At 47.5% G+C, this 27,412-nt stretch overlaps 1 protein-coding gene across 1 annotated transcript in view; it reads left to right on the top strand.

Annotated features, from left to right (window-relative positions):
• Window positions 1-27,412, top strand: part of HSCB (HscB mitochondrial iron-sulfur cluster cochaperone) — a 170,599-nt gene that overhangs the window by 126,205 nt on the left and 16,982 nt on the right. The window contains exon 4 of the mRNA XM_069619358.1: window positions 2,103-2,247. Coding sequence (XP_069475459.1) covers window positions 2,103-2,247 — 145 coding nt within the window. The remainder of the gene's footprint in view (window positions 1-2,102; window positions 2,248-27,412) is intronic.

The raw sequence follows: 27,412 nt of genomic DNA, 5'->3' as shown, positions 1-27,412 counted from the left end.
TGGCTACCTCCACAGCCCTGCAGCGGGGAGTTCCTATTAGAAATATTAATGACGCAGCCAAATGGGCTTCTATCCACACCTTTGTCAAACATTACTCCCTGGATACGCTCCATGGTCAAGATATGGCCTTTGGTAAGGTGGTTCTTTACACTGCCATCTGATTGGGTATGCTAAATTCTTTTCCCTCCATTTTCTGGTACTGCTTTGGGAGTCTGTCAAAGATGTGGAATATGTTGGAGGACAGAATCCATTCGAAGAACAAGTTACTTACCAACTGGTAACGTTCTTTCGACTGGATGTTCCTCAAACGTATTCCACATCGTCTTCCCAGCCTGCCCCTCTGGAGAATTTCCTATGCTATTGCAGCTTAGGTTCTCGCAAGGCTATGTGCAGTCAAGCAAGCATTGGAAATGTGCATGTCACACGTTATGGAGGAAAAAACATAAACTGAGGGTACGGGCGCCGTGCGTCCTATCTATAACATCCGGTGACGTCGTCCTCACCTTCGAGGTATATCGACCTGACGCCATCGACGCAAGATGCCCTCTGCCGAAAAAGTTTCTGAAGTACACAGCTGTGGACATTACATGTCAAAGATGTGGAATACGTTTGTGGAACATCCAGTTGAAAGAACTTTACCAGTTGGTAAGTAACTTGTTCATCTGTCAAAAAAAGAAAACCTAATTAGTTGGAGAATTCACACACTTCATTATATTTTTTCTAAGAATTTCCATTTTAAGAACCACACAACATTTTTGCATTGATGTATTTTTGGGTATTTTTTTTTTTAACAGTTGTCTTTCTTTTTTTCTCCAGTCTTGCATGTAAGAAAAGTCTGGAAACATGCAGCCAAAATAACGAAGACTACCAAATAGTGTCACTGACCATGGCTTTTGGCCATGGCCAGCGATTGTTCATCCCCGATGTCACTATACCTCTAAAAAATAACTTTTAAAAAGAAATAAAACACAAACGCTCCAAAGTCTATAGCCGCAGGCAGGGAACTGATACCCGCGGCTATCTGTATCCCTTTATAGCTCGAATATAGCTGTGAATATCGAGAAAGAAATGCTCCCGCAGGTCTTCACCAGGTGTCCCCATCATCTGTGCCAGCTTTCGCCACTCCCCAGATGGCCTCCTCACCTGCCCTGCCATCTCCATTCCCCCCACAACACACGCTGTTTCTGTGACGCAGTTTGTTATGAGATGTCGGCTATTCAAGGCTATAGCCGCGGCTGCAGAAAGCTTTGTTTTACAAACTGTCCTTGGACCTCCTATAACTTCAAAATTTCACTTGATGTCCTCCATCAACTACCACGAAACTAGACTAATGTGATTTGGAATTATTTTTGCCTGCAAATAGTTTAACTACTTTTTTTTTCCTGTTACCCTTGGCTATAACCGCGTTTTCTTCTCGCATCGAGAGAAATGCAAGATGGTGGTCATTTAATTCCTAAAATACCCCGGTTTTGGTAATTTACCTGAGCTATAGCGATCTATTTTTGAGAAGGGGCACCCCTGTTCAGTCAAATATTTAAATACCTACTGCACGGAATTGACCCAAACCAGGCATGGATTGCGAGTCAACGCTTCGTGCCCCAGTTGTTTTGGAACTGGTCCAAATCTATCCAGCTGTTTTGGCTGTGCGCTTTGCCAACAATGTACGTTGTGTCTACTGGGGAAAATGAATGGGTAGTAGGCTGCAGCTTGAAACAAAAAATGTCTTAATGACTTATTTATTAATGGATCTTTACGAAACTTTGCAGTCTGGGGCGGGGGGCAGCAAGTCCCTAAGCACTTTTGACATTTTCAGTCCAATCCGTTGCTCAAATCAAAAGTTATTAACGATAGGATTTTGAGGGGTTCCTATGGAAGTCTGACTCGCCTTACCTATAGGGCATCTATTGCCACCCTATGAGATATGATGAAAAACGGTTTTATGTAGTGATTACTTCTTTCACATTAAATATTGAAAACTTATTTTTGGAAATCTATTCCAACCTGAGCTAACATAGGATCGTAGCCATCTCCTTGCAAAACAGACATAACTACTTTAGTTTGTGTCTTTCTTTTTGTAACAAAATGCACCTTTTTCCCCCTAGTTGAAACTGAATGGGATTAAAATAGGCGAAGGAACAGACAGTGACCTAGATATGCCATTCATTGTTGACATTATGGAAATCAATGAAAAGCTGGAAGAGGCTCTTGATGGGACTGAAGTTCAAGATATTGGAAATTTTATAGAAGGTAAATTTATTCTAATAAGAATATGTCTCTTTAAACATTGGGTATTTAATTTGCTCTTCCCACTCTAGTTTGACGGGCAGTTTTATTAATGTCAAAATATTGGTTGTGGGTTGGCTATAAAGTACATTTTGTAGTGTTGTATGGCATGGTGTCTTGCATGTCGCTGTAGTTGCACCAAATAGATCTATTATCTGCTTCTGACAAAACATTGCATCATTGTCCACATTGCCATGTATCTACTAGCTGGGTTCATTTGCCCTTTCTGCTGCTTTTCATTAACCAAAATCCATTCTCTCCAATTCAAAAATCAATCTGTGTCCCGGGATTTGCAGTGCAATTTGCTTAGTCCTGGTGCACCTTTTCATTTTGGGGCTCCTTTTTGTCCTAGCGCATGGCATATTTTGTGCACGACTTGAATTAAGTGCAGTTCTTCACCCAGGGCGAACCTGCTAAATCCACCAAAACACACAAACTACATATCACTCTAACCAAGCCACAAACCCAATCACCTCGGACAACAAACAACTCAAAAACTGGACACTGCCCTTCTGTACACCACAAGCCCAGTGCACAAACTAAAGCACATCCAGAAAGCTCACATGCACAGACATGCCAGTTGCTCAAGGATCTACATGCATCAACAGTTGAGCACAACATCTATCCTCTCACAAACCAACCCTGCCCACTTTTCCTTACAGAGCCACGCAACTGGAGATCATGAAAACATAGTGAATAATATACCATCTCCCAGTCCTCCTCCCTCCCCAATGACGCTTTATATACGCATATTATATGCTATACTGTCTGATGATTCGGCGAATGTTCACTAAATATTCTCAGTCTGATTCTCTGTTGTTGGTTTTAATCATAGAGGGTGTTTGCACAAAGAGTATAAGAAACTGCTACTTTTGATGGCTCGTTTTTTTCTACTATTTCCCCCCCCCCCCGCCTCTCCCAAAGATCAGTTTGTAGACTTCTAAGAAAACATCTGGTGTGTTACGATTTTTTTTGCCGACACTGTTATGGATAGAAATGTTCATTGACAGTACAATTGGGTATCTACCCATTAGCAAAAACCAAATGATTGGAAAATAACTGTTTACTATGACCCACTTTACTTCATGAACTACATGTTTATACTGGCCAGCTCCCATTGTTTGATATCTTTAGACAAATTGTGTACAGGTCTGCCTCGAGACAACTTCCCATTTGCGCAAATCACCATGATATTTAGCACCTTTAATGTGTCATCCTTATTATCCCTCATGCCCAGTTTGTATGAAAGCCTGCTTTGCAGCAGTCAGGCAAGAAAACTTGACTTCCACATAGAGGCAGACTGCAGCACAAAAAGAATGATGATCCCCCTCGCCCCCGAGGTGGGGTTCAGTCTAAGGCAACCTACTGGGTGGTGAATGACCTATTTAATTCCATCTATATGTATGTATAGAGTGAGCCAAAGCAGTAGAGTGGGTGGAACGGAGGTATAAATGTTGCTTTTCATGATGAGAGCCCCTCACTGGCTCGCCCAGTGTACTGTAACCGCAGATCAGGAAGCAGTGTGCCAGACACTAGTCTTCTAGTGTGGGTTACAAATGTAGGCACAAAGCCCGGTGGAGGCAAGAAGCTGAGTACTACACCCCGAACAGGGGGCAGACCTGTATGCACAGTTTATGGACGCAGATGGAAAATATTTTGCCTGGCATATCATTTCACTCTCTTAATCCTCAAAAGTAAATGCAGCAAATGTTTCATAATTTGGATATGTACCTTGTTGCAAGTATCAGATGAACTGTCTTTGGTCCTTCCAGACAGAAAGTCACATGCATGAAATTGAAAAGCATTCCTTTGACTTTGTCTTTTCTTCAAGTCAACATGATGCAGGTTCATACAGACACCAACAGTACTATGTTTTGTCTGAACAAGCTTTTCCATCCCCTCGCAGATTGGACATGGCTTAGTGGACAAGGGTTTATGTATTTCATCAATGCAATATGTTTGCCAGTTCTTGTATTCGGTTGGTTCAGTGCTCCATCTGAGACACTTTTTTCAGTAATGTTCGGGTTTGGCTCTTCTTACCTTACTTTACCTTAAACTCCAATGATTAACAGCATGTAAACAAATACTCAGATGCCGCAAAAATGTTCTAGTGATTTCAGTTGCTTCGGACTACCTTCGCTTGTTACGATGTTAGAATCTTTTATGCTAAATGAACCAGATGTTCCAGAGGCTTCCTTTTTAGGAAGTTCGGTCTTTTCCAGGGGTACTGTCTGATTCCAAATCCTATAATACTATTGCTCAACTTGTTTCCTGCCGAGTTGATGCTCGCAGAGGAATTTCTATTACAAGCAGAAATTGTATTCTGCCAGAACAATCTGACTGGGAAACAGTGTAAAAGTTTAATTACGTTTTGTCCTTTTGGCATTGCTATGTGGCTAAAACATCAGTCCTTTGATGTTTTTATATGACTATGTCCTTTATTTTATAGTTGGCCACCACTGCCATTTAAGTTGATGGTTCTATACAATAATTGTTAGCCATCGTCACCTAGTTGAATACAATTAAATGATTTTCTTTCCCGAATTAAGTGATCGATCATCATTTCAGTGGTTTGCTTCTTATTTTCCACTGGTGAGTGTTGCCCCCTTCGGAGTGGGGTTTGAATTTTGTCAGGGATTTTCTCATGAGACCTTTGTGACAAAATCATTGTACCAACATAGCATCCAGACCACGGTCCGTCCGAGTAGGAATGGCAGGACTAGCCATCAACCATTTACAAAACCCCCTGAAAGAGCAACTAGTTAGGAAATACCAGGTCCCAAAAAAAACCATGTATTCTGGACTGCCGGAATTTCTTTTCGGGATTCAGAAAATGATGTGTTGTGGGCAAACACTAGCGCACCCAGAGAGACCCCTGGGTCAATGGGAGCGGCTCCTCGAAGGGAAAACCTAACTTGTTTTCTCTTTGTTTATTAAGCATATCGAACATGCGCTTGGTCAAGCAAACCTGGAGATAAAATTGGAGGTTCCATAAAGGTTAATTGTACGGATCAAACTCTGATGTAGTACAGTATTTACCCAAAGTCAAAGTAAAGTTATATGTTACAATCAATCGTGAGTCAGCAATCATCTTATGCCCCAAACTGCTAATCAAAACCTTCCACATTTCCAGAACAAAGGTTTGTCATAGATCAACTATTCTCTATTTAGAGTAATCTGCTTAAGAAATCATTTGTATAGTGTGAGGAATCTGAGGGCATCCTCACTTCTTGCCCCAACACAGCCTCCTCCCAGGTGGCCAAGGGAAGACTATCACTTTTGGATCATGTCCCTGGGGGTGGATATGCGAGTGAGGATCACCTGGGTGGGGGAGTGGGTATGTGGCAACCTTGGGTGAGACACGGTATCCCCATTTCCATTTTGTAAGTAGTCCAATATCCCCCAGGCCTTTGTAGGGTATTACCAATCCATTCCATATTTTTACAGAAAACCCTCTTCAACACACACACCCCTTAGGTACTGAGACGAGAAGGCCACTATTAACACAGACGAGAGACCCAGGAAGCGCGAAGGAGAGTTCCACGGCAGGAGTTGTGGCAGCAAGACGGCACCTTCCTGAGACGCTGGGGGGGCATCGGGAGCGTGATCCATACAGCATGCAGGGGCTCATTGCCGGTCTAAGGCAGAGTTGAGGAAGCAGTGCGGCACAGAGATAAGGTACCAGGAGTGTTGGAGAGGCTCCCGAACGTTCACAGGTGCAGGACTGCTGACTGCAGTTTATCAGAGCTGTGAGAAACTCATGTTGACAAGTAAGACGGACACAAGTGGTCACAGTTCAAGGGTGTTTACTGAACAGTGAATTCTGTATGCGGGTTGGAAAAATGCCTATTGTAAACCTAAATCTAGGATTGGGAGCAAGTGTCTGCCATCAACTGAAAAATAAGGCCGTCCTAGTGGCGTTGTGTCCAATAAAAGTGGCCTATACTAAGTAACCTATTGACATCCTTACAACTAATACAAAAAAACGGTGTGGATGATTCTCAAGAAAAGAAAGAAGTGTTCTCAAATAATATGTCAGGATGTGGTAGCCTGGGTCTCCCTTCCCCACGTTTTGGACACGGGGTAAGATGGGAGCTTGGAGCACAGTACAGTCTCTGGCTTCTCCAGCACAAGGCAACCGTTCCAATGGCAGTTCTCAGGACAGTCGATGACCAAGACTCGTTTCCTGGGAAAGTCTCTTCCCTTCTAGGCCTAAGGTGGTCAAATAACAAAACCAAAAGTTCCTTTAACCAAATGAGTTTGATCCAATGTTCATTGGGTGACTGGTTCACTCCTGGATCCCCTTCTTCGGGCTCTGACAGTTGTCAATTGTTTATCACAGTTTCATATAGGGTGAGGACTTCACCCCGAGTCCCCCTCTTCTGGGTGCTGACCCTTGCTTTATGATATTCCACAAATCCATCAAAGTTCCTTTATCAATCAATTTTCAGTGATGGCTTCACCCCTGGATCTACCTCGGTCGGGCTTGGACCCCTCCTTGCCTTTTTATATTCTTGGGTAATGGCTTTCCCCCTGGATCCCCCTCGGTCGGGCTCGGACCCCTCTTGCTTTAACAGGATTCAATTCCCTTGGTTTCTCAGTGACTGTCGATCAAAGTTTTTCGATTGTACAGGGATTTTTCCTGACCCTCTGTATGACCACTTTGACCTATTTTGCGGGCATTCCTATGGCCTTCTGGTACTTGTAGTTTCTCTCATATGGGGCTCGACAGAGTCTCTTGAGTTGGCACCCATGTGGTGCCGCTTTCCCTCTGCAGCTGGTCTCCCCTTCACATTTTTAACAGTTCATTCAAAGTTCATCAGCTTTGGTTCATAGCTTGCCACTTTGCGATTCTCACTCAACACAGTCAGGTTCTTATCGGTTCTCCCCTCCAATCACCGGCTGTGATGAACTGCTTGGCTTTTGGCTTCTCTGAAGTCAAGGCCGGTACCACGGGTGCGTGAGCTTAGCTTGCTCCCGCCTATCGGCATAGGCTTGCTCCGTGTACCGTTGACTTCTGCTGCAGGACACTTGTGCTATAGTTCACGGTCTTAGCCTCTCTTTCACAAAGGTACAACGGGTCTGGGAAGAAAAGGGCAAGGTCACTTCTCTCCTCGCCACCCTCTCGATTCCTTCCGCCTTCCTCCTCCTTTTGAACTGTCGCGTGGTAGCAGTCTCGTTGTGCTGTCCGCTGTACCCACCTTGCCCTCCTTGTGCTCTTTTGCTCCATCTTTTATCCCTGTGGAGAAAGGAAAGGGCCGTCAGGTGGGTATGGCTTAAGTCGATTGCCTGACTTTGCCTGAATCTCAGATTGAGACATGTCAGGTAAACTGGTTTATTACAAGTCTGTTGTCTTTATGTGGAAAAGTATTTGTTTGCGGAAACGGGGGAGGGTGGAGTATCTTACGGTACGGGATAGGAAAGGTTGGTGCAATGGACGAGAATGACCAGGATGTAGAACAGAACACAGGATTGTGAGAACGGTAGTGTTCTGTCATATTATATTGGGTGTTCGAAAGATGACAATCAGAGGGACGGGATTGGTAGGGTTTGCAGGGTAAACGGGAATAGCTCAGATCGTGAAATGAACAAAGGGGATAGCTGGAATCGTGGTGTTTTTTGTGATCAGGTTGGGTGTGCAGAAAATAAGAATCAGAGGTACGGGAACAAGGATGGGGAGTGTTCGAATGGAGACCGGTGAAACAAGGATTCTGAGAATTATGCTTTTTGGGTGCAAACGGATTTAGGACCTTAGAGGATTGGTTACGTATGGAGGGCTTATTGGATCTGGGCAAGAGCGATCTAATGGAGGGGAGGCAGAATTAATTCAGCCTATAAAAGTTTCAGATCTCTCTCACTCCTCTCCTTCTCTGGCACAATACTGCATCCCTCCTGTGGCATTTTGCCGAGCACAACCCCGGGCTCCCCTACCCGGGTGATTTCCTTTCACTCTTTCACCCCCAGGGCTAGGATCTGTGCATGTCAAACTTCCTTTGGTCACCTGAATGAGGGCTCCTTGAGGTTCACCTGGGAAAATACCCTGTGGTTTCTCACAGAGCTCTGAAGTAAGCAGCGGGGAAACCAAGCCGTGGAGGACGCTGTATGCCAGATGGGACTAGCGCAAGCAGACCCTGAGCAGAGACGGGTCTCTGGAAAGCCACCGAAAGTGGAAACCAGACCGTGACCAGGCCGGTGAGTCTGCCTGGGTATAAAGGGGGCCCCTGACACAGTGGATGGGCGGTTTAGTACCATAGACATTTGATTTTGAATATCTGAATTGAATATAAGGAAACCAAGAATTAACATGATGAGAAGCTGTAAAAGCAAGCATTGCCAAGAGTCAAATAAGCAAACATTGGCAAGAGTCAAATAAGCAAGTATTGCCAAGAGCCAAGAATAGCTCTGCAAGAGATCTATAATAGTAGCCAAGCCTGCATGAAAAAGAGTCCTGGCAAAAGGGAGCCAGATGCTTTAATCAGGAAATCTGAAAAAGATAATGTTTCCTAGCTGGAGAGTGAACTGGGAAGCTTGTGCAAAAGGATCTATAACAGAACTTTGTTTTTTAGCAGGAGAGTGTACTGAGAAGCATGTTGGTGTTGCAAATGACAGCTATTAAACGAGTGACTGTTGACAAAGCCAGTGATAGTAAAGCTTCAAGGGCACTCGAAATGATGCTGAGTTAAGCCTCCTTGTGAAGCTGAAACTGTGGCAAGATACTGTCACGATGCCCGCTCCCGGGGAGCCGGCTCAGGACCTGCGTACCCGAAAGCGGACATCAAGTCCCCGGGGAAGGTCCCAGCAACCCCTTATAGGGGCCCTTTGGACAGCGTCCTGGCGCCATAGGCGCCAGGCTCATTATGAAAGTGTTTGGGTGCACTTACCTGATTCAGACCATGCTGCAGAACCCCGGCCTCCTTGAGGCCTGAAAGGAACTACTTTGCCTGTGGGACTCATTTACCACCCGGGCATGGTCGGGGAAGGATACATACCTGATTGGAGGAAGGACACATTCTAGGAACTTCTTCCAAGGCTGTTTAAACCACACCCGATCAGCCACACATGCTTCGCGTTGTTCTGCATCTAGCAGCTGGACGCTCACCGTGTCTGCTCCTGCATCTTGACTTCTGCCACACCTGCCAGCATCCTGAATCACCTGCAAAGGAAGGGAACAAGAGAACAGAAGAAGGAAAAGGCCTCACCTGCTAAATCTGCATCCCAGAGACATTTCGCCGACAATCCTGAAAAGGAGACATTTATTTTTAAAAGCACATCGCATCGATCGCTGCAGTGCCGCATTCTACTCACCTTTACAGGGCGCCTCCATGTTCAGCAGCGACCATCCGGATTCGCAGTCGCGCCCCCGCGCCTAGGGAGAAAAAGACAAGAACAAAGGTGAGAGAAAGAAGGGAAAAGGGAAGCTAAAACTCCATGTCAAGACTTACCTGTTGGGTCATTCCCTTTTCATTTCGGGTCCGCGCCGCATCCAGGCATTTTCGGACCCCGGCCCCTAAGGGGAAAAAGACCTCAGCGTTAATGAGTGAATGAAAAGACATTACCAAAACACTAATTAAAGACTTACCTGATTTCCACAAGGATTTCACCGCTCACCTCGGATCGGTGCCTGTTCCCCGGCATTCCGTACCCCGGCCCCTATGGGGAAAAAGACACTAGCATTAGAACATTAATGCATGGACACAAGGGGAACCACTTATAGAAAAACTTACTTGGAAGCCAAGCAAGTTTGGTTCTCACCCATCCGAAAATCCAGTGACGTAACTGGATACCAACGCGCCCCTGCATCAGAAGCAGGATGGAGAGCTTGTCCTTCCAGACCCTAAGGTGAGACGCTACGGGGAAGCACAGAAGGGTTTTGAGGAGGGTGAGAGGGGTAAGTGGGAGGCTGATTGCATTACCCCGCAGACAGTTAACCCCATATTCTCACCTACAGAAGGATACTTCTGCGAGTCAGACAAGTCAGATCTGGGGCCCGGTCCAGTCCGTCTTCCGAACCCTGCGCATCACCTTAGACGAGGTCACAGCAGCGCGAACCAGGCCAGTGCCCCCGTGGGAGTCAGGTGAGCGTTACAGATACTTATGAAACAGATCCAAGTAACGTGTTGGTTGCGTGACCTGTAATGCGTGGACCATGTGGTCAGACTACTGTACCTAAACTGAATACACTCACCTACGTGATTGCCACGTAGTGTTTGAATAAAGGAAACCTATGGGAATTGAGATTTATGAGCTGAACTTTATAAATTGGTGACAAGTAACTAAACCCAAGGAGCTGGGGAATACCCCAAGGAAAAGTGTTATTTTGTAACATTGAATATCTCAAGGAATTGTGTTATTTTGCGACATTGGAAGACTTGAGAGCTTGGGGAAGAGAACCCCTCTTTTGAAAAGTGAACTGTTTGAAACTTGAGGAAAGGGAAATCCCTTTTGCCCCTCGAAGCTGGAAGAAACTCTGAACATTTATTTTGAACACTTCTCGTTTGTTTCTGACAACCTTATATGTTGTATACAATTAGATGTGAGGGCAAGTATACGTTTTTGGCACACAGACATTTGCTTTGGACTTCCTGACAAACTACGATTAGTTTCATTTAGGTAGGGCAATCCCACCTTAACATAGGGCAAGTTAGGCCTTTTGCCAACCCTCCTTTTTAGTTGATAAAAGTTTGTATCTCAAAATACTATTGTGTTGCCTGCATCTACTTCATGATGGCTTCACAATATGGAATCCAGATGTCTGTCAGTTTCAATGTTTCAGGCAGTGTGTTACTATACAGCTCTTCTATATCATAACAATATGCCAGGTCCATCCTAACAAACCAACAAGTGGCGATATTGAAACTTTCTCACCAACAATTTGGCTAGTAATTTCAAAGAACTCTTCCTAAAACACATATACATCAATATATTGCCATGCTAAACGGTCAAAATCAGCTTGTTCTGTGTTACAAAGTACACGTGTCAGAGATTCAGTTGAGTGGTATTTATGTAATCTGGTTGGAGAGTAATTGGTGCAAAAGCTTCAAAATCAGTTTTTAATGATAACTAAATGATACAAGATAGGTCTGCATACAAATATAATCCCACTCTTCATCTTTTATGATCTATTGAAGCGTTATCCCCACGTGTTCCTGGCATTCCCAGTTTTTTATGTTTTTTCCCATAAATATGGCCTATATGGTTGAAACCATTTGTCCCTCCTCTTGAGCCAATATAGCATTGTGTAATAGTTTGCTTTGTGGTTGATCCGGGTACTCTTCAAGACTTTAAAAAACACTCGAGGTAACACTGAGGGAAGAAGTAGAAATAAAGAAATCTGGGTAGATTTGTAATTTGAATACACGAAATTGTAACCTAGAGTAAAATAAGGTTTTTCTATTAGATATCGTATTTCGAAGGGATTGTGTCCTCCGACGTATTCCTCATCTTAGATATCTCCTTCCAGCTCTGCTGGCCTCGGAAATTTTTTTCTCTAGAGGGCGCTGCGCGTCGACGTCCTCCGAGTCGATGTCCCTCGACAGCCGCCGTATCGACGTCGACGTCATCCTGGCTATAAAGGCCGCGCGCAGCGCCCGTTGTTCAGTTTCGTTTTTCCGTGCTTACTCAGTGCCTCAGAATACCGTTGCTCAGTTTTGTCAGGTTAAACCTATTTACCTCGAGTTATTCGATCCGTACTCGATGGCTTCTTCGGAACCGACAACTCCTCGATCCGGCTTCAAAAAATGCCGAGATTGTGGGAAAAAGATGTCGCTGACTGACCCTCACAGAGTTTGTCTGTGGTGTTTGGGAGCTGAACACCATTGTTCGGAGTGCGAGGACTGTATGTCCATGACAGCTAAGGCCCTGAAGGAGCGTAGGGGGAAGCTGGAGAAAGGTAAGACATTTAAAGCTTCTTCTTCGTCGACGAAGTCGAGACATTCGTGTCCTCGTCACCATTCGCGCTCCAGATCCCGGAGTGGGTCTCATCACTCCTCGAGATCGAAGCACTCGAAGAGGAGACGTCGAAGTTCCCCTTCTCCGTCTTCCTCTTCCTCTGTTTCACCAAAGAGAATCCTGTGCCCCACGAAACATAGTTCCCGGGCTGAATGGGAGGAATTCCGCAAAAACATGATGAGCGTCTTCGAGAAAGCGGCCTCGACCCCCTCGAAGACTGCCGAGAGCAATGCTCTGGTCGAAAGACCCGAAGGTCAAAAACGCAGCGAGTCGCAGTACCCGGCGAAAACCTCTAGAGCGCGTCACGAACCCTCGAGTAGGACTATGACCTCCAAACCTTCCACGAAGGGACCTTCGACACACGAGTCTGTCGACTCGACGCCAGCTTCGACGCCAGCTTCGACACCGGTGTCGACGCCAAGAAAAGTCACGGTTACGACACACCCAGTGACTATCCCCAGGTCCTCGACGTCGATGGCTTCGAGATTGTCGAGCAGAATCCCAATTCTGTCGAGGTCTTCGAGGCCTCCGCCTTTGTTTTCGACGCCATGCTCGAAGCCTTCGGCGTCGACGACATCGACGTTTTCGAGACCGATTATGACAAGTTCAGCACCCTCTGCCTTGGAAATGGGGTTTACACCCTTTATGAGTTCAGAACAATTGAGAACTATGTCCTCAATTATGGAAGAGGGTGAATTGTCCGAACAGGAAGACACATTTGAGTTGTAGGGACCTGTAACCCCAATTAGAGAGGAATTTTCCTCTGAAGAACGCAGGTTAAAGGATCTTCATGATTCCTTACATGAGGCAAGTGGGTTAGACACCTCCCCTGAGGTGGAGTTTGCTAGGCCAGACCCGGGGGAACATGCTGAAACCCCCTATAGAGCCTTAATGGCCAGGATCACAGAGTTTATGGGGTGGTCTACACCTTCACAATCTTTCCAACAAGATGACCTCACGGATATTCTTGACAAAGGCCCACAGGATGATCCTGTGCCTTTTCATAAAGCTCTTCAGAGGAAGATTATGACGAACTGGGAAACCCCAGATGTCGTACCGGCAGTAAATAAAAAACTGTCTACAAAGTACAGTGTATCCTCTACAGACCCAGAGTTTTTGTCTAAACGCCCATCCCCAGAAAGTCTGGTGGTACAAGCAGTATCCTCTGCCGATGTCAAGACGGCTTATCCTACCGTCCCACAGGACAGGGACGATAAAAAATATGATGCTATGGCAAAGCAAGTTTTTTCGGCATGTAGCATGGCGTTAAAATCTGTTAATGCTACTTGCACCCTTGCTAGATTCAGCCATACACTTTGGGAGTGTGCTTCTACAGCGGCTGACTGCATCCCGGAGGGAGAAGAAAGGGATGCGTTCCTGAATATTATACAGGACGGTAAAGACGCTATGTGCGAATCCCTCCAGACCGGCATTGATTTGGCTGACAGTATCAGCAGAGCAATGGCGGCAAGTACAACAACCAGGAGATTCGCTTGGTTGAGAAAGTCTGGTTTTGCCCCAGATGTGCAAGCCAGGCTCTTGAACATGCCATTCGATGGCTCTTCTTTGTTTGGGAAAAAGGCGGATGACAGTTTAGAGAAACTGCAAACTTCAAAAGCAGCAGCAAAATCCCTAGGCGCTGCAATCAGTCAGACACCTTTTCGTCCCACAGGAACCTCTGCGAGGGGCAAGTCCTTTCGCTTCTACTCCGCATTCGGAAGAGGTAGAGGACGACCGGCTCAAAGGGGACAAAGAAGAACTACCCGAGGTGGACGGGGTAGATATTCAAAAGCCGCAGCAACAGCAGGTGCCTCTTTACCATCGGCATCTGCATCAGCCGCCCCAAAACCACTCTGAGGACTTCCCTCACAGGACACTTGCAGGAGGCAGGTTGACTCAACATCTGGCGGTATGGCAGGCTATCACGTCAGATGCTTGGGCATTGGAGACAGTTGCCCAAGGTTACTGCCTGCCTTTCCTACATATACCTCAGAGTCATCCACCGGGGATCAGCTCTCAAAAAGCTCCAGATCCGCTCCTCTTGCAGGAAATTTTGGACTTGCTAGAGAAAGGTGCCATAGAACCGGTACCTGTAGAGGAGAGGAACAAGGGCTGGTACTCCCCTTACTTTCTCATTCCAAAGAAAAACAGAGGACTGAGACCCATCTTGGACTTGCGAGAATTGAACAAATTCCTCAGGAAAGACAAATTCAAGATGGTCACTCTTTCTCAGATCCTCCAGGCCCTTCAGTTCCAGCACTGGTTGGTATCTCTGGACCTTCAGGACGCTTATTTCCATGTGCCTATCCATCTCAAACACAGGAAATACCTGAGGTTCGCAATTGGCAACTCTCACTATCAATTTCGAGTGCTGCCATTTGGGCTGACCTCCGCCCCGAGGGTCTTCACCAAGTTAATGTCGGTAGTGGCGGCAAGTCTAAGGAGGGAAGGGATTCACGTCTACCCCTACCTGGACGATTGGTTGATCAGGACTGTTTCTTCGGAACAAGCTCAGATCCAGCTAAATCACGTGTGCCACTCCCTTCACAGACTGGGCTTCTCCCTCAATTTAAAGAAGTCACAAATGATACCATCGCAGAGACTCCAGTTCATAGGAGCGATCCTGGACACTTCCCTGGGAAAAGCCTCGCCACCAGAGGTGAGGGCTCAAGATACTCTACAGATGGTTACCAAGTTCCAACATGCTCAACGTCTCCCAGCCTTCGACTTTTTGAGGTTGCTAGGCCTCATGGCATCCTGCATTTTCCTAGTGCCAGAGCCTCGCTTGAGAATGAGATCCCTCCAGTGGGCACTGAGGACTCAGTGGTCACAATTCTCAGGGAGAATGACAGATCTTGTTCAGGTTCCCGACAGGGTGGCTCGAGACCTTCAGTGGTGGGCCTGTCAGGAGAACATTCTGAAAGGAGAACAGTTTTGGCAACCCTGGCCGGAGATAACAGTAGTCACGGATGCCTCACTCACGGGGTGGGGAGCCCACGCCAACGACTTGACCATCAGCGGTCGTTGGTCTCCATCGGAGTCCAGACTACATATCAACCTGTTAGAGCTGAGAGCCATCAGACTGGCGCTGAAGGCGTTCCTGCCAGCTGTACAGGGGAAAAACGTCCTGATAATGACGGACAACACGGTGGCCATGCATTACCTCAACAAAAGAGGAGGCGTAGGATCACTACCCCTGTGCAGAGAGGCGATGCAGCTCTGGTTTTGGGCAATCCAAGAAGGAATCTCTCTATCGGCAGCTCACCTAGCCGGAGAGAAGAACTTGACAGCGGACGCTCTTAGCAGGCAGAGCACAGTCTCCCACGAGTGGGAGCTAGCTCAGGAAGTCCTTCAAGAGATCTTCGCCCTTTGGGGAACCCCTCAGGTAGATCTGTTCGCCACCAGCCTCAACAGGAAGTGCGATCTGTTCTGCTCAAGGGAATTTCCCCCGAGAGGAGCTCTGGGAGACGCGTTCATAGTGGACTGGGAGTTTCCGCTTCTGTACGCGTTCCCACCGGTCCCTGTCATTCCTCAAATGATCAGGAGGTTGAGAAGATTCCGGAGAACCATGATCCTAATTGCCCCGGATTGGGCCAGGAGAACGTGGTACCCGGACCTTCTAGACTTGTCCATCTGCCCTCCAATTCGACTTCCACTCAGAGAGAACCTACTCTCACAGAAGGGAGGTCAGGTTCTCCATCCAGACATCAAAACCCTCAACCTTCACGCTTGGCTTCTGAAAGGCTGAGGTACAAGGATTGGGACCTCCCTGATGATGTTATGGAGGTGTTGCTTTCGGCAAGGAGGCCAGCAACAAAGTCTTTATACCGCTGCCGTTGGAACAGATTTTGCAGCTGGTGTAGAGAACAGAATGTCGACCCTTTTTCATGTGGTACACCAATGGTTTTGTCCTTCCTACTATATTTGGCAAATTCAGGCCTTCAAGTTGGCACCATTAAGGGCTATCTCGCAGCGCTATCCATCTTTAAGCGCACTGCGGAAAAACCATCCTTTTTCAAGTTACCCTTGGTAATACAATTTCTAAAGGGGTTAACCAATGTTTATCCCCCAAGACCATTCCAAGTTCCCCTATGGGATTTAAACTTAGTCCTAACTTTCCTGATGGGCACACCTTTCGAACCACTCCATTCTTGTTCGTTAAGATTCCTTACCCTTAAAACTGTTTTATTAATAGCACTTACATCTGCTAGAAGGGTGAGCGAATTACAAGCTCTTTCTTGTAAACTCCCTCACACCATCTTTCACAAAGACAAAGTTGTCCTGCAAGTGAAGCCTAATTTCCTACCAAAGGTGGTTTCTGAATTCCATATCACTCAGAAGATTACCCTACCATCTTTCTATCCTCCTCCTCCTCACCCGGGGAAAGAGGAAGAGAGGTTACACAGGCTAGACCCTAGAAGGGCTTTAAGTTTTTACATCAGTAGACTAGCCAGGATAAGACAGGCAGACCAGCTGTTTGTAGGTTACACAGGTCACAAGCTGGGGTTACCAATAACTAAGCAGACCATTTCCAGATGGATCATTCTAGCCATTCTGGAATGTTATAAACTAGCAGGAAAAGAGCCCTCTCAAAACCTTAGGGCTCATTCGACCAGAGGTATTGCAGCTTCATCGGCCCTCAAGAGGTGTGCCGGTTAAAGACATCTGTGCGGCCGCTACATGGTCGTCTGTCCATACCTTTACAAGATTTTACAACTTGGATTCCTCCTCCAGTCAAGAGACTAGGTTTGGAAGGGCTGTACTGCATTCTATTCATCAATAGAAGACAGCATGAAGTCAGTACCCCCTCCTCCAATATTAGAATACTGCTATGGGAGCCTATCTAAGATGAGGAATACGTCGGAGGACACAATCCCTTCGAAGAACAAGTTACTTCTTACCTTCTAACGTTCTTTCGACGGGATGTTCCTCCGACGTATTCCTCATCGACCCTCCCATCCATCCCCGCAGTTCTACTTCCCTTGTTGTTGCAGCTTACGCTCCTTCAGGGTGATTAGTTTAGTCAAGAAAGCATTATTGTGGGCTACAAAACGGAACTGAGCAACGGGCGCTGCGTGCCGCCTTTATAGCCAGGATGACGTCGACGTCGATACGGCGGCTGTCGAGGGACATCGACTCAGAGGACGTTGACGCGCAGCGCCCTCTAGAGAAAAATTTTTCCGAGGCCAGCAGAGCTGGAAGGAGATATCTAAGATGAGGAATACGTCGGAGGAACATCCCGTCGAAAGAACGTTACAAGGTAAGAAGTAACTTGTTCTTCTTAGCTTTTCAAGAGCAAGGCCATCCTTTTCCTGATAAGCCTTGCAACCATCATCCTCAGATCACAAGCTTTCTTTCATCTGACACTGAATTCCCATTTATCATCAAAGCATACTGTAGCTTCAGTCAGGGGAAGTGTAATGCTGGAAATGCATTGGAGGGACAGGGCCTCCTTGTCCTGTACTCCCTTATCATTTGTGCTTTGTGTTGTTTTCTGCAAAGGAGTCCATGTGGGACTCCTTGCAGTGAAATTCTTCCTCTTTTTGGTTTTGATGAACAGACCCTTGAGATACCCTTATGGCACCCATGGGTGGGGGTACAACCCTGTGTATGTTTTTGGGCACCCTTGTTTGGCCCACAGAGCAGGTTATGGGCTGGTGGCAGCTCCATGCTGAATATGGCAGGTGCTCTGAGTAGCCTCCATTTTGGGATACCGAAGCCCTGCCATTGCAATCCATTGAGTCCTCCTAGGAGACTAGATGGCCCATGTAGCCTCTTGCTTACTATTGCCTGTTACCTTATTTTGTCCTGACTCTGTCCCTTCACCTGACTGGCTGTTGGGTGGAAGCTCCATATGTGGTATTGTGGGGACATCCCGGCCAGACTGGCTGGAGCCTTCCCTTGTAACTGTATGTTGTGTGTGTGTGTGTGTGTGTGTGTGTGTGCGCCCTTGGGGTGGGACCTGGGTGAATGGAGTGTGTGACCAACATACATTTCATGTTATCTGTGTCTGGTTTCTGGTGTGTGACACAATGAATGAGACAGCCCTGCCCGAAACTGGTATGAATGCAGCGTGGCGTGCTGAATGGCTGGGGACTTGTCCCATTCCACATTCCTTGTTGTGAGTGTCTGGATGGAGAAGAATGGCCTGAATCTGAATGCCCGGCTGAATAATTGGCTGCTGAGCTTGGCCCAGCAATGTGAATGAGAGACCAAACAGTATATCTGGGGAACTCTCACTTACTGAAATTGTTAAGAAGCTGAAGTCGAAATTTGATGCTTAACCTTGAAGCCCAGCTTGAAGAGAAGAATTTTTGCTGCTTTTCTTCACCAATCTAAAAGCTGTTGTGTCTCCAAGAACTGATCCAAGAGAGGACCTAGCTAGGAGACCTCTTCCCGAGCTACGAGGGAACATCGTGCACCAGCTAACCTTCACCAAGGCTCCCTGGAAATCAGTCCTCCAAAAAGGCTGCTGACCGGAGACTGGGACCGCCAAGGAATCTGAAGTGAAGCGCCAGGACGTCAAGGCCGTCGACCATCACCGCTGACGAATGACCGCTGTAAACTCTTCGACTGGAGCTGCAACGCTCCATTACCTAAGACACTTTGAAATCAAGGACTCCCTTGCTCCTCACCGTCTGTTTTGTCCCGCTGGAGAAAGTCTAGGTCGCTGACAAACTGAGGAGAATCGGCCAGTGGGTTTCTGGCCACCCGAAGTCCAAAAAGATGCCGACGAAAATCCGAAAGCCAGCCGTAGTCGAGTCCCAATCTCCAATGCCAACGACCCGACACCATTGCTGGACCTACATCCTCCATTAAGTAATCTTTGCGGCAACAAACTGTCATCCAGGTGTCATCTTTGCAGGACGTCCACGACGGATCGCCGACAAGCACCGCAGCTGCTGCCTCGACGACACTGTTCACCTTTTCGTCGAGGAATCTCAATGCTCCGTGGCTCCTGCCTTAAAGGGCGTTCACTCAAGAAGGATCCGTTGACGACCCATCCAAGAACTCTGCTAAACCAAGTACATTGGGGTAGTAGAACCTTTTTAGAAGGGACCAAGACTATATTAAACACTATAGGGACTGGGCTTGTTGATGCACTTTATTTGCAGGTTGCCCAGGTTGGGGGGGATCCTCACACTGAACGGTCTAGTAGTAGGGACCCAGTATTCTGCCAGTTGTTTAACCCAACTTGTTTTCCCTCTCATGTCTGTTGTTGGTTCACTTTACTATTTAATTTGTATGCCATTGAGACTGGCAGCAGTTGGTGCATTTTAATGGAAGTGGAGTGGTACCACATAGATTTTGTACATATTTATCATTATAGTATTGCCTGAGCACAAAGTGTGTTATTGTATGTGTATATAACTTGAACCTTATTTATATGAAGGACTGTGTTATTACTAACATAGTGCGTTGACATTCCTTTGTGGGGGCATGGGAACTGCACTGTACTTAAGAACCACCTGAGAGCTTAAGCCTTGATTACTCATCCAACAAAACCATATAGAGAATCTTGGCTGGGGTGCTCTGTGCATCTACTCTGCCATACAGAGTGCAGGAGTACACAACCCCCCCGCCCCCCTCCAGTCTTTACAGGAAGCATTATGGATTTGTTAACCTTCACTTTAAGCTCAGAAAAACCAGAGCCTAAATACATCTTCCATTACAGGAGCCACATTTACTTGGGGATTGTTAACATATAGCAGCATATTAGCTGCATACAGAGAACAAAATATTGTATGGGAGTACAACTGGATACCTGGGTGCATACAGCTCTCTAATTAGTATGGCTAATCTAATAGTTTAATGATCATGGCAGATAACAAAGGAGAGAGAGAGGGCATACCTTTTCAGTGCCTAGAGTCGTCATACATTTATCAGAGAGAATCCCATTCACGCATCTAGAGGTGGGAAGCGTATACAGAAGGGCAACAAAGGATAGAAAGCCATGCCCCACACCCATCTGTTGGAGCACAGCAAAAAGGAATACCCATTCTATTAAATCAAATGCTTCTGCATCCAATAAAACTGCTACTACGGGGAGATCCAGTTGAAACACTTGTAACAAGCCAATCCATCTTCTCGGACCATAAGAAGTAAATGTACCCAGTTTAAACTGTGACTGATCTGCCAAAATGCACCTAGTCATTATTGGAATAAATATGTTGGCTAATATTATCTGCCATCTGCCCCTCACTGCAATTCGGCGTCATTCCTACCCCCTGTTCACTCTGGATCAGCCCGCCGTCTAGCCGCCTTCACTTATACAGCCAGCCTCTGGTGCGTTCAGGAGCACCCTAGGTTCACACCATTTATCCACCACCAGAGCAGTGCAGAGTTTCTTCCAGAGCTCCAAGAAGAACTGCCATTTTGGCTGGACTCAAGCCCCATATCCCTCAGCCGCACCCTCCCCAGGAAAAACCCGAACTTATCACAAACCCGCCTTGTCCCTCCCACGCCCCTCCCAGCAGCGGTGCTTGTGAAGGAGAATGCCTTTCTCCCCAACCCTCTGCCGCATTTCAGAAGAGATATACGTGGCCCCCGCACCTCCCCTTTCTAAAATAAAAACAATTTTGCATGGGAACTTACTAGAAGTCTTCCTGTCCCTTGAGGAGGCCTTTTAAACACCAGAAACTCACAAAATTAACTTTTTTTGGAGGACAGCCAGGAAGCAAGGCAGGAGCAGAGCAGCAGTAAAACAGCAGCACATTTGCTGCACAGGAAACAAACCATAAGAAATCCAAAATGGTGGCAAGCCATTTAAAGACATTCCTCCCTTGGCTTGGAATAGGAAGACGACTAACCAATACATTTTGAGGGCTTGCTTCAGCCAATGGGAGGACAGTGAGGGCTCTAAAATGGAGGCTAGGATTCACAGACCGAGAGTTCTCTGAGCTGCGTTCCGAGCAGAGGAGTTTGTTTAGAAAGCTGGATAGCACAAGAGAAGTAGGGGGACGGGTGGGGAGTCCATTGCAACAGAGAAAGGGTGCTTGCTCCAGGAGAGGGTGAAAGGTCCCCAGGGCCCCAGTAGAGGGGTGTGCTCCTGTGAGGAAGAGATGAACCCCAGAGGAGGGTGGTACTCCAGTAAGCGGGAGGAGAGCCCAGAAGAGGGGCATGCTACAGTGAAAGAGAGAGAAAAGGAGAATGGGTTTGAGGATGTGTAACAGATGGGGCAGAGCTATGGGCCCCAGAAGAGGGCAGTAAGTAACAGAGAAAAGGGAAGAACTTTGTGACGCTTGGCAAAGAGAGAAAGTGGAGAGGCATTGAGGTCTTGTGGTCTCCAGAAGAGATACCACTAAGTAGAAGACCACCTTGCCTGGAACTTTCTGCTTGCCTTTTTATTTGCTGCCTTTCATACATAATCCTACTTTCAAGGACTGTTTCCCAAGAACCTTTGTTACAGCTGTCCTGAAATAATTTGGATTTGCAATAGTCTTATTTTCTATGTGTGCCAGTTTGGTGTTCTAGAGGACCTCCTGTACACACCCACTGCCTTTAGGCTTGCTTCCTTACTAGTCTATCTAGAAGCAAAATCATTGTGCACAAAAGAAGAAACAAACACAGATCCTATCATATTTGTAACATTTTCAGCACAGCAAATTAGGGAAGTTCCTGCTCCAAAGTTCTGTCTTTCAGAGATTCACACACTTGAATTCACCCAGTCATCTGGCTAGGAATCCAGTGAGCATATTTAACATAAGTTTTAACGGCAGCCTTCCCATCCACATTGCCAGATCACAATTAATCACACAGCCTATTTAAGTCCTAAAGCAAAAGGGCTTGATCTGGGGGCGTGGCTAGCCGAGGAAGCAGTCAGATGCTGCCTCAGTGAGCTCCTGTTCTCGAACCAGTTCTTGACGCCCAAAACCCCCCTGAATAAGGCCATGAATTGACAAAAAGCAGCAATATGATGGCAGAAGTAACGGCACAACTTCCTGAAGTCTCGGTACAGATTGTCCCTGGTGAAGCAGAGAACAAGCTGTCTGAAGATTCCGACCGGCGTCTGACAAAATAACGGCCTGGAGCCGTGGGTCTTTAACAACCGCAGCATAGCGGGAACATTCCCCGGAGGTGACCGAGAGAAGAGAGGGGACAGAAACCCCTCCCCAATAACAGCAGAAGGAGCTGGGAGCCTGTGTTGCAGATCTAAGAACAGGCATGAAATTGAGGGACCCAGCCATGGAGTGGAACCTGCTGAGAGAAGCCCTAGGTTTGCTGAAACTGCTGAGGCACCCCAGCTGGACCGGTATTGTGTGGTAAGAATGGCCGCAGTGTCCAGGGAACTTCAGGCTCGCCAGAGGTGCTGAAAGTAGAACTTGAGAATTTGAAGGGAGAGACCGGGATGGGAGGCAACGGTAAGAGGAGGAAGATATTACCACAAGGGACATGGGGCGTGGGAGCACTGGAGAACCAGCTCGCCTGTCAAGAGGTGTGGGGGCTCCCTTGCTAACACACCGCACACCCATGTGCTTGAACTTTGCCCGATTCCCAGCCCTCCCCTACTCTCTCCCCCCCTCCCAAAGAATGAGAGAGATGTTGGGAGGGACAATTAAATAGAGGAAAAGGAACAAATGCTCATGTCAATAATTCTGTGCGCTCTGCTCTCCATGGGATTCTGATAGGTGGATTGGGGCCCGATGCTTCCGGTGGCTAAGCACTGGATCTTTGGACACGGCAGGTAAAGCGGGCACTCCTGCCCAAATAACAAGGTCAGGCCTTTGACAAGAGTTGGCTTGTGGGTCTCCCTATTTGAAGGACTGCTGTAAGGTCTGAATCTGCAAGGAGGAGTTTATCCAGAGGCATACCAAAGGGAGAGAGCGGTTAGTTTGAAAAGTGGCCGGTAGCCCTGCTTATTCTCTGTGAGCAACTGACCCCGTTAAAGTTGCTGGTGCCAACATCTTGCTGTGAAAGGGTGCCCCCTGGAAATTGATATGGCAAAGCAAACACTGAAAAGGGTCCCAAATCTGGGGACATAAGGCACTTATGCTGGGGTCGGAAACACAGAAGTGCTCCCAACAGCTGGTGGCGGCACAGATCACCACCACAATTAGTCTGAAAATGGCGACCCGCCAACAAGGAGATCAGACCTGATAGCTATGCTGCAGGAACTAAAAAAGGACATTAAAGAGAGTGTGGCAGACATTGCCAAAAAAATGGCAGACCTTAACAAAAATATCCTTACGATAGAGAGTAGGGTGGACGAAGTGGAAACCACAGTGAGCAAACAGGGGCATGAACTAGCACGACAAGTTAAATCTCTGGAACAACAAGTGCAGCAGGTTCTGACTAAGCGGGAGGATGCAGAAAATGGATTCCGGGCAAAACATGCGCATTCTCAGGATTTTCAAATCTATAATGGACGCAGACCTGCAGGAATACATCCTGGCGCTGTTCCATTACTTATTGGACCTTCCAAACAAGCAGGAGATTGTCCTGGACCGCAATCATAGAGTGTACCCTGCATACCAACTGAGCAAGAACCTGATCAGATGTACTAACTAGGGTCCACCTGTATCAACTAAAAGAGGAAAGTATGCAAGCAGCGCAAAAGCATGAGCCAGTGAGGTTTTGGGAAGCCTCACTAGCACTTAGGATCTGGCCCAGGCGACCCTCCTAAAGCAGAAGCGGCTACAAATAGTTACCGGTTGGCTCAAATCCAAAGACCTACGATACCGGTGCACATTCCCATGTGGCCTCCTTTTTTTATTGGAAGGGTCAGCAATACACCATCTCCAAGGAGGAAGAAGCATCCGATCTGATGGAGGAAGACGAAGATATAAGGCCTGGAGACCAGGACGAAAACCCAGATGAGAACTTGACTGCAACAGCGCTTCCCAAGAGCAAGAAATGGAAGATAGGGTGTCAATTCTCAAAATGAAGGAACAAGGGGAGGTGGAGAAACAGACTCCACCTGAATGGGTTGAGATTAAGATATGGTGGGGGACTCTGCTTGTGGGGGTGAAAGCGTACTTGTAAAAGAACTGAGGGACTGATGCATGAAAGGTATGCCAGCATTAATAATGGGGACAATATGGACCAAATGAGCGACTATTCAGTATCCAAGAAGAATGCAGGGGGTGTAGTGGAAGGGAACGTGAGAGTGGGTGAATTAAGTACTTTTACCCCGGGTAGGAGCCAGAGCCCAGAAGATGGATCAAAGTTTACAATGTTGGGGTTTATAGTTAGAAAGGTGGAGGGGAGTTTGATTTGGGTGCTAGGAATCATGTTGGGGTGGTGCCTAATAACAGGTTCTCTCAAGGCTGGAAAGAGGGCTCCGATTGGGCTCCCATAGAACACACAGGTATGCTCATCAGTTAAGAGGCCGGCTGGTGCAGATGCACGCCTCAGTGATCTGATTACAGGAAACTCACTTGCTCCCTGGGAACGAAATCCGCTTGAGACTTGAGGCATTCCCCGTGCATTTTTTTTTTTTTTTGCATCCAGCGGTATGAAGAAAAGGGGGGTGGGAATTATAATCTCAAATGAGGTGTGCTTTGAGAAACCGTTTATATACTGAGACCCAGAAGAGCCCTACCTGGTCCGGGGAGGGCAGTTGATCAGCCAGCTGGTCACTATGGTTATGTTGTATGCCCCCAATGATATACAGGACCATTTCTTAAGTGACCCGTTGGGTAAATTGGCAGGTGGTGTGTGGGACAGTTGTTGATAGATATGATATGGCATTTATAATGTGCCTATACACAAGTGTTTCAAGGCGCGACGAGGCAAGGGAGGGGGAACAGAGGAAAGCCAGAGACCACGATTCTACTAGGTCAGGTGGCATTCAGATCGTGCAAGTGCACAGGAAGGGGGAAGGGGTAAAGTGCAGGGGAAAGGGGGGGGGCAGTGCAGTACATGGGATAATAGGATAAATAAACAGTAAAAAGTGCGGCCAGCTGGTGCAAGTGCAGACATCGGGTGTCAAGTGCTGGAAGTGGGACTATAGGGATACAGAAAACAATCCCCAAGTGCAGGGGTTGCCAGGAGGCAGTGCAGGTATGCGACTGGTGGGGGGAGGGGTCCTGGGTCAGAGGATAGAGGGAGGCCAGGTAACCAGTGCATTTTCAGCCAGGAAAATCAGCAGGGGAGAGGAGGAGAGAAAGCAGAAGCATAGAGAGGTTTTGAGGTGCATCCGGAACCGGAGATGATTCTCAAGTTTCAGGGAGGCTGTTCCAGAGGGAGGCCCCAGCCGCGGAAAGAGATCGACCCCCAACTCGTTGCTTGGAGAAGCGACTGACCTTGAGGGAGTTGGAGGAGGATGAGCGAAGAGTTCGAGAAGGAAGATATTTAGGAAGAGCGAGTTAAAGGTATTGAGGCCTCAGAAGGCCTTGTGGACAATGCAGAGGGTTTTGAACTTAATCCTTGCAGCCACTGGGAGCCAATGTAGAGGTTTCAGTCCTGGAGAGATACTATCCCTGGGCTTGAGGCCAAGGACAAGTCTCGCAGTCCTGTTCTGGATGAGTTGCAGAGGGCGGAGAGTAGAAGCTGTCAGAGTTAGAAAGAGGCTGTTGCAATAGTCCAGCCTAGAGAGACCCAGAGCTATGGAGACAGTGAGCCTCTGGAGGAAGGAGAGGAAAGGAAGTATACCTCCAAGGAGGTGCAGCTGGTAGTGTGACTTCTTAAAGACGTCCAAGATGTGAGGAGAGTGAGGAGTCGAAGATGACCCCGAGGTTTTTAGCCTCACAGGTAGGAGCTGTAAGAGGGCCAAGAGAGGCCGGCCATAGAGTGATAGGAAAGGAGGGAGCAGGTGTGCTGTTGAGGAGAATCTGTCCTACTGGCATAAAGGCAGAGATCATTGGCGGCACACCACTCCTGGATGGCGGACAGTCGGAGATGAGAGAGGGAGAAGAGGTGGCTGAAAGTAGCCCGAAAATGAGCTCAGTGTCATCAGCATAGCACTGGAAGTTGGGGCAGAGAGCGGCAGTGCGGTGGGCAAAAACTGGCAGGTATTGGTTGAACAGCCAGGGAGAGAGGTTAGACCCCTGGGGAACACCACAGGGAGAGACGGAGATAGAGGAGAGGAAGGACCCAAGTTGAATCTGGGAGGGTCGATCAGGAAGTCAGCCACACCAGGGCCTGACCGGTGATACCCAAGTTATCACGGAGACTGTTTAGCAGGATGGCATGGTTGACCGTGCAGAAAGCAGAAGAGAGATCAAGTAAGATGAGGACACAGGGGGTGTTGGAATCAAGGTTGGAGAGCAGGTCTTCACAGATGTTCAGGAGAGCAGTTTCTATATTCTGGCAGCTCTGAAGCCATACTGATGATCATGGTGACAACCAACAGATACATTGTGAAGATTGAGCTGGGAGATGGGCAGTTTTTCCAGGTGTTTGCCCAGGAAAGGAATGATGGAGACTGGGCGATAGTTAGCCGAGCACGACGGGTCGGCAGAGCGTTAAGAAGAGGGTGTACAAGGGAGTTCTTCAGGGGGGAAGGGAAGACTCCAGTGGCAAAGGAGTGGTTGCAGAAGTCTGCCAGAGCTGGAGCCAGGGAGTCCATGGATGTGTTCCTTGATGGTTTTGGAAGAACAGGGATGAACCAGTTTTGACAAGACTTTCATAGATCCGACTTGTCTAGAAACTTAGTCCTGGGCGAACAGGGGAAGGCAGAGAAGGAGGGAGGAAAGGTGGCCGAAGAAGAGCCAGAGGAAGAGCAGGGAGTAGAGGGCGGAAGGGGAGAGGAGGAGAGCGAGGACAGGATGTCCTAAGTTTTAGAGATGAAATGAGATGCCAGTACTGTGCAGAGGGCCTGGGAAGGGACAGGAGAGGTAGAGACTGCACTTGGATTGGCCAGTTCCTTGCAGATTTTAAGGAGGTCCGCCGAGTTATTAGATACCGCAGAGACGCGGGCTTGGATGTGAGCTCTCTTCTTGGTGAGGACAGAGCCGATATTGCCTTTGGAGTAGGCGGCAGGCCAGTTTGTCAGAGGATGTACCAGAAGCACACCATTTCCTCTTAGCAACCCTGCACTTGCGTTTGAGGGTGACGAGGTCTGAGTCGTACCAGGAGTTGCACCTGGCTTTGGGCTTCAGACGGATCCTCATGACGGGCAAGAACAGAGAGTATCAGATATAGCAGAGTGGAGCATGGAGAGGGCTGTTTCAGGGTGTGAGTCAGCCAAAGGGAGAGGGGGGTGGGAAAGTGGCGGCGAAAGCCACAACTGACACACGCT

This window comes from Ambystoma mexicanum, chromosome 10 (assembly GCF_040938575.1).
Source record: "Ambystoma mexicanum isolate Mex_15411 chromosome 10, UKY_AmexF1_1, whole genome shotgun sequence".
In the NCBI taxonomy this organism is placed as follows: domain Eukaryota; kingdom Metazoa; phylum Chordata; class Amphibia; order Caudata; family Ambystomatidae; genus Ambystoma; species Ambystoma mexicanum.
The sequence above is the reverse complement of the archived record's forward strand: the minus strand, read 5'-3'. Positions and strand labels throughout refer to the sequence as shown.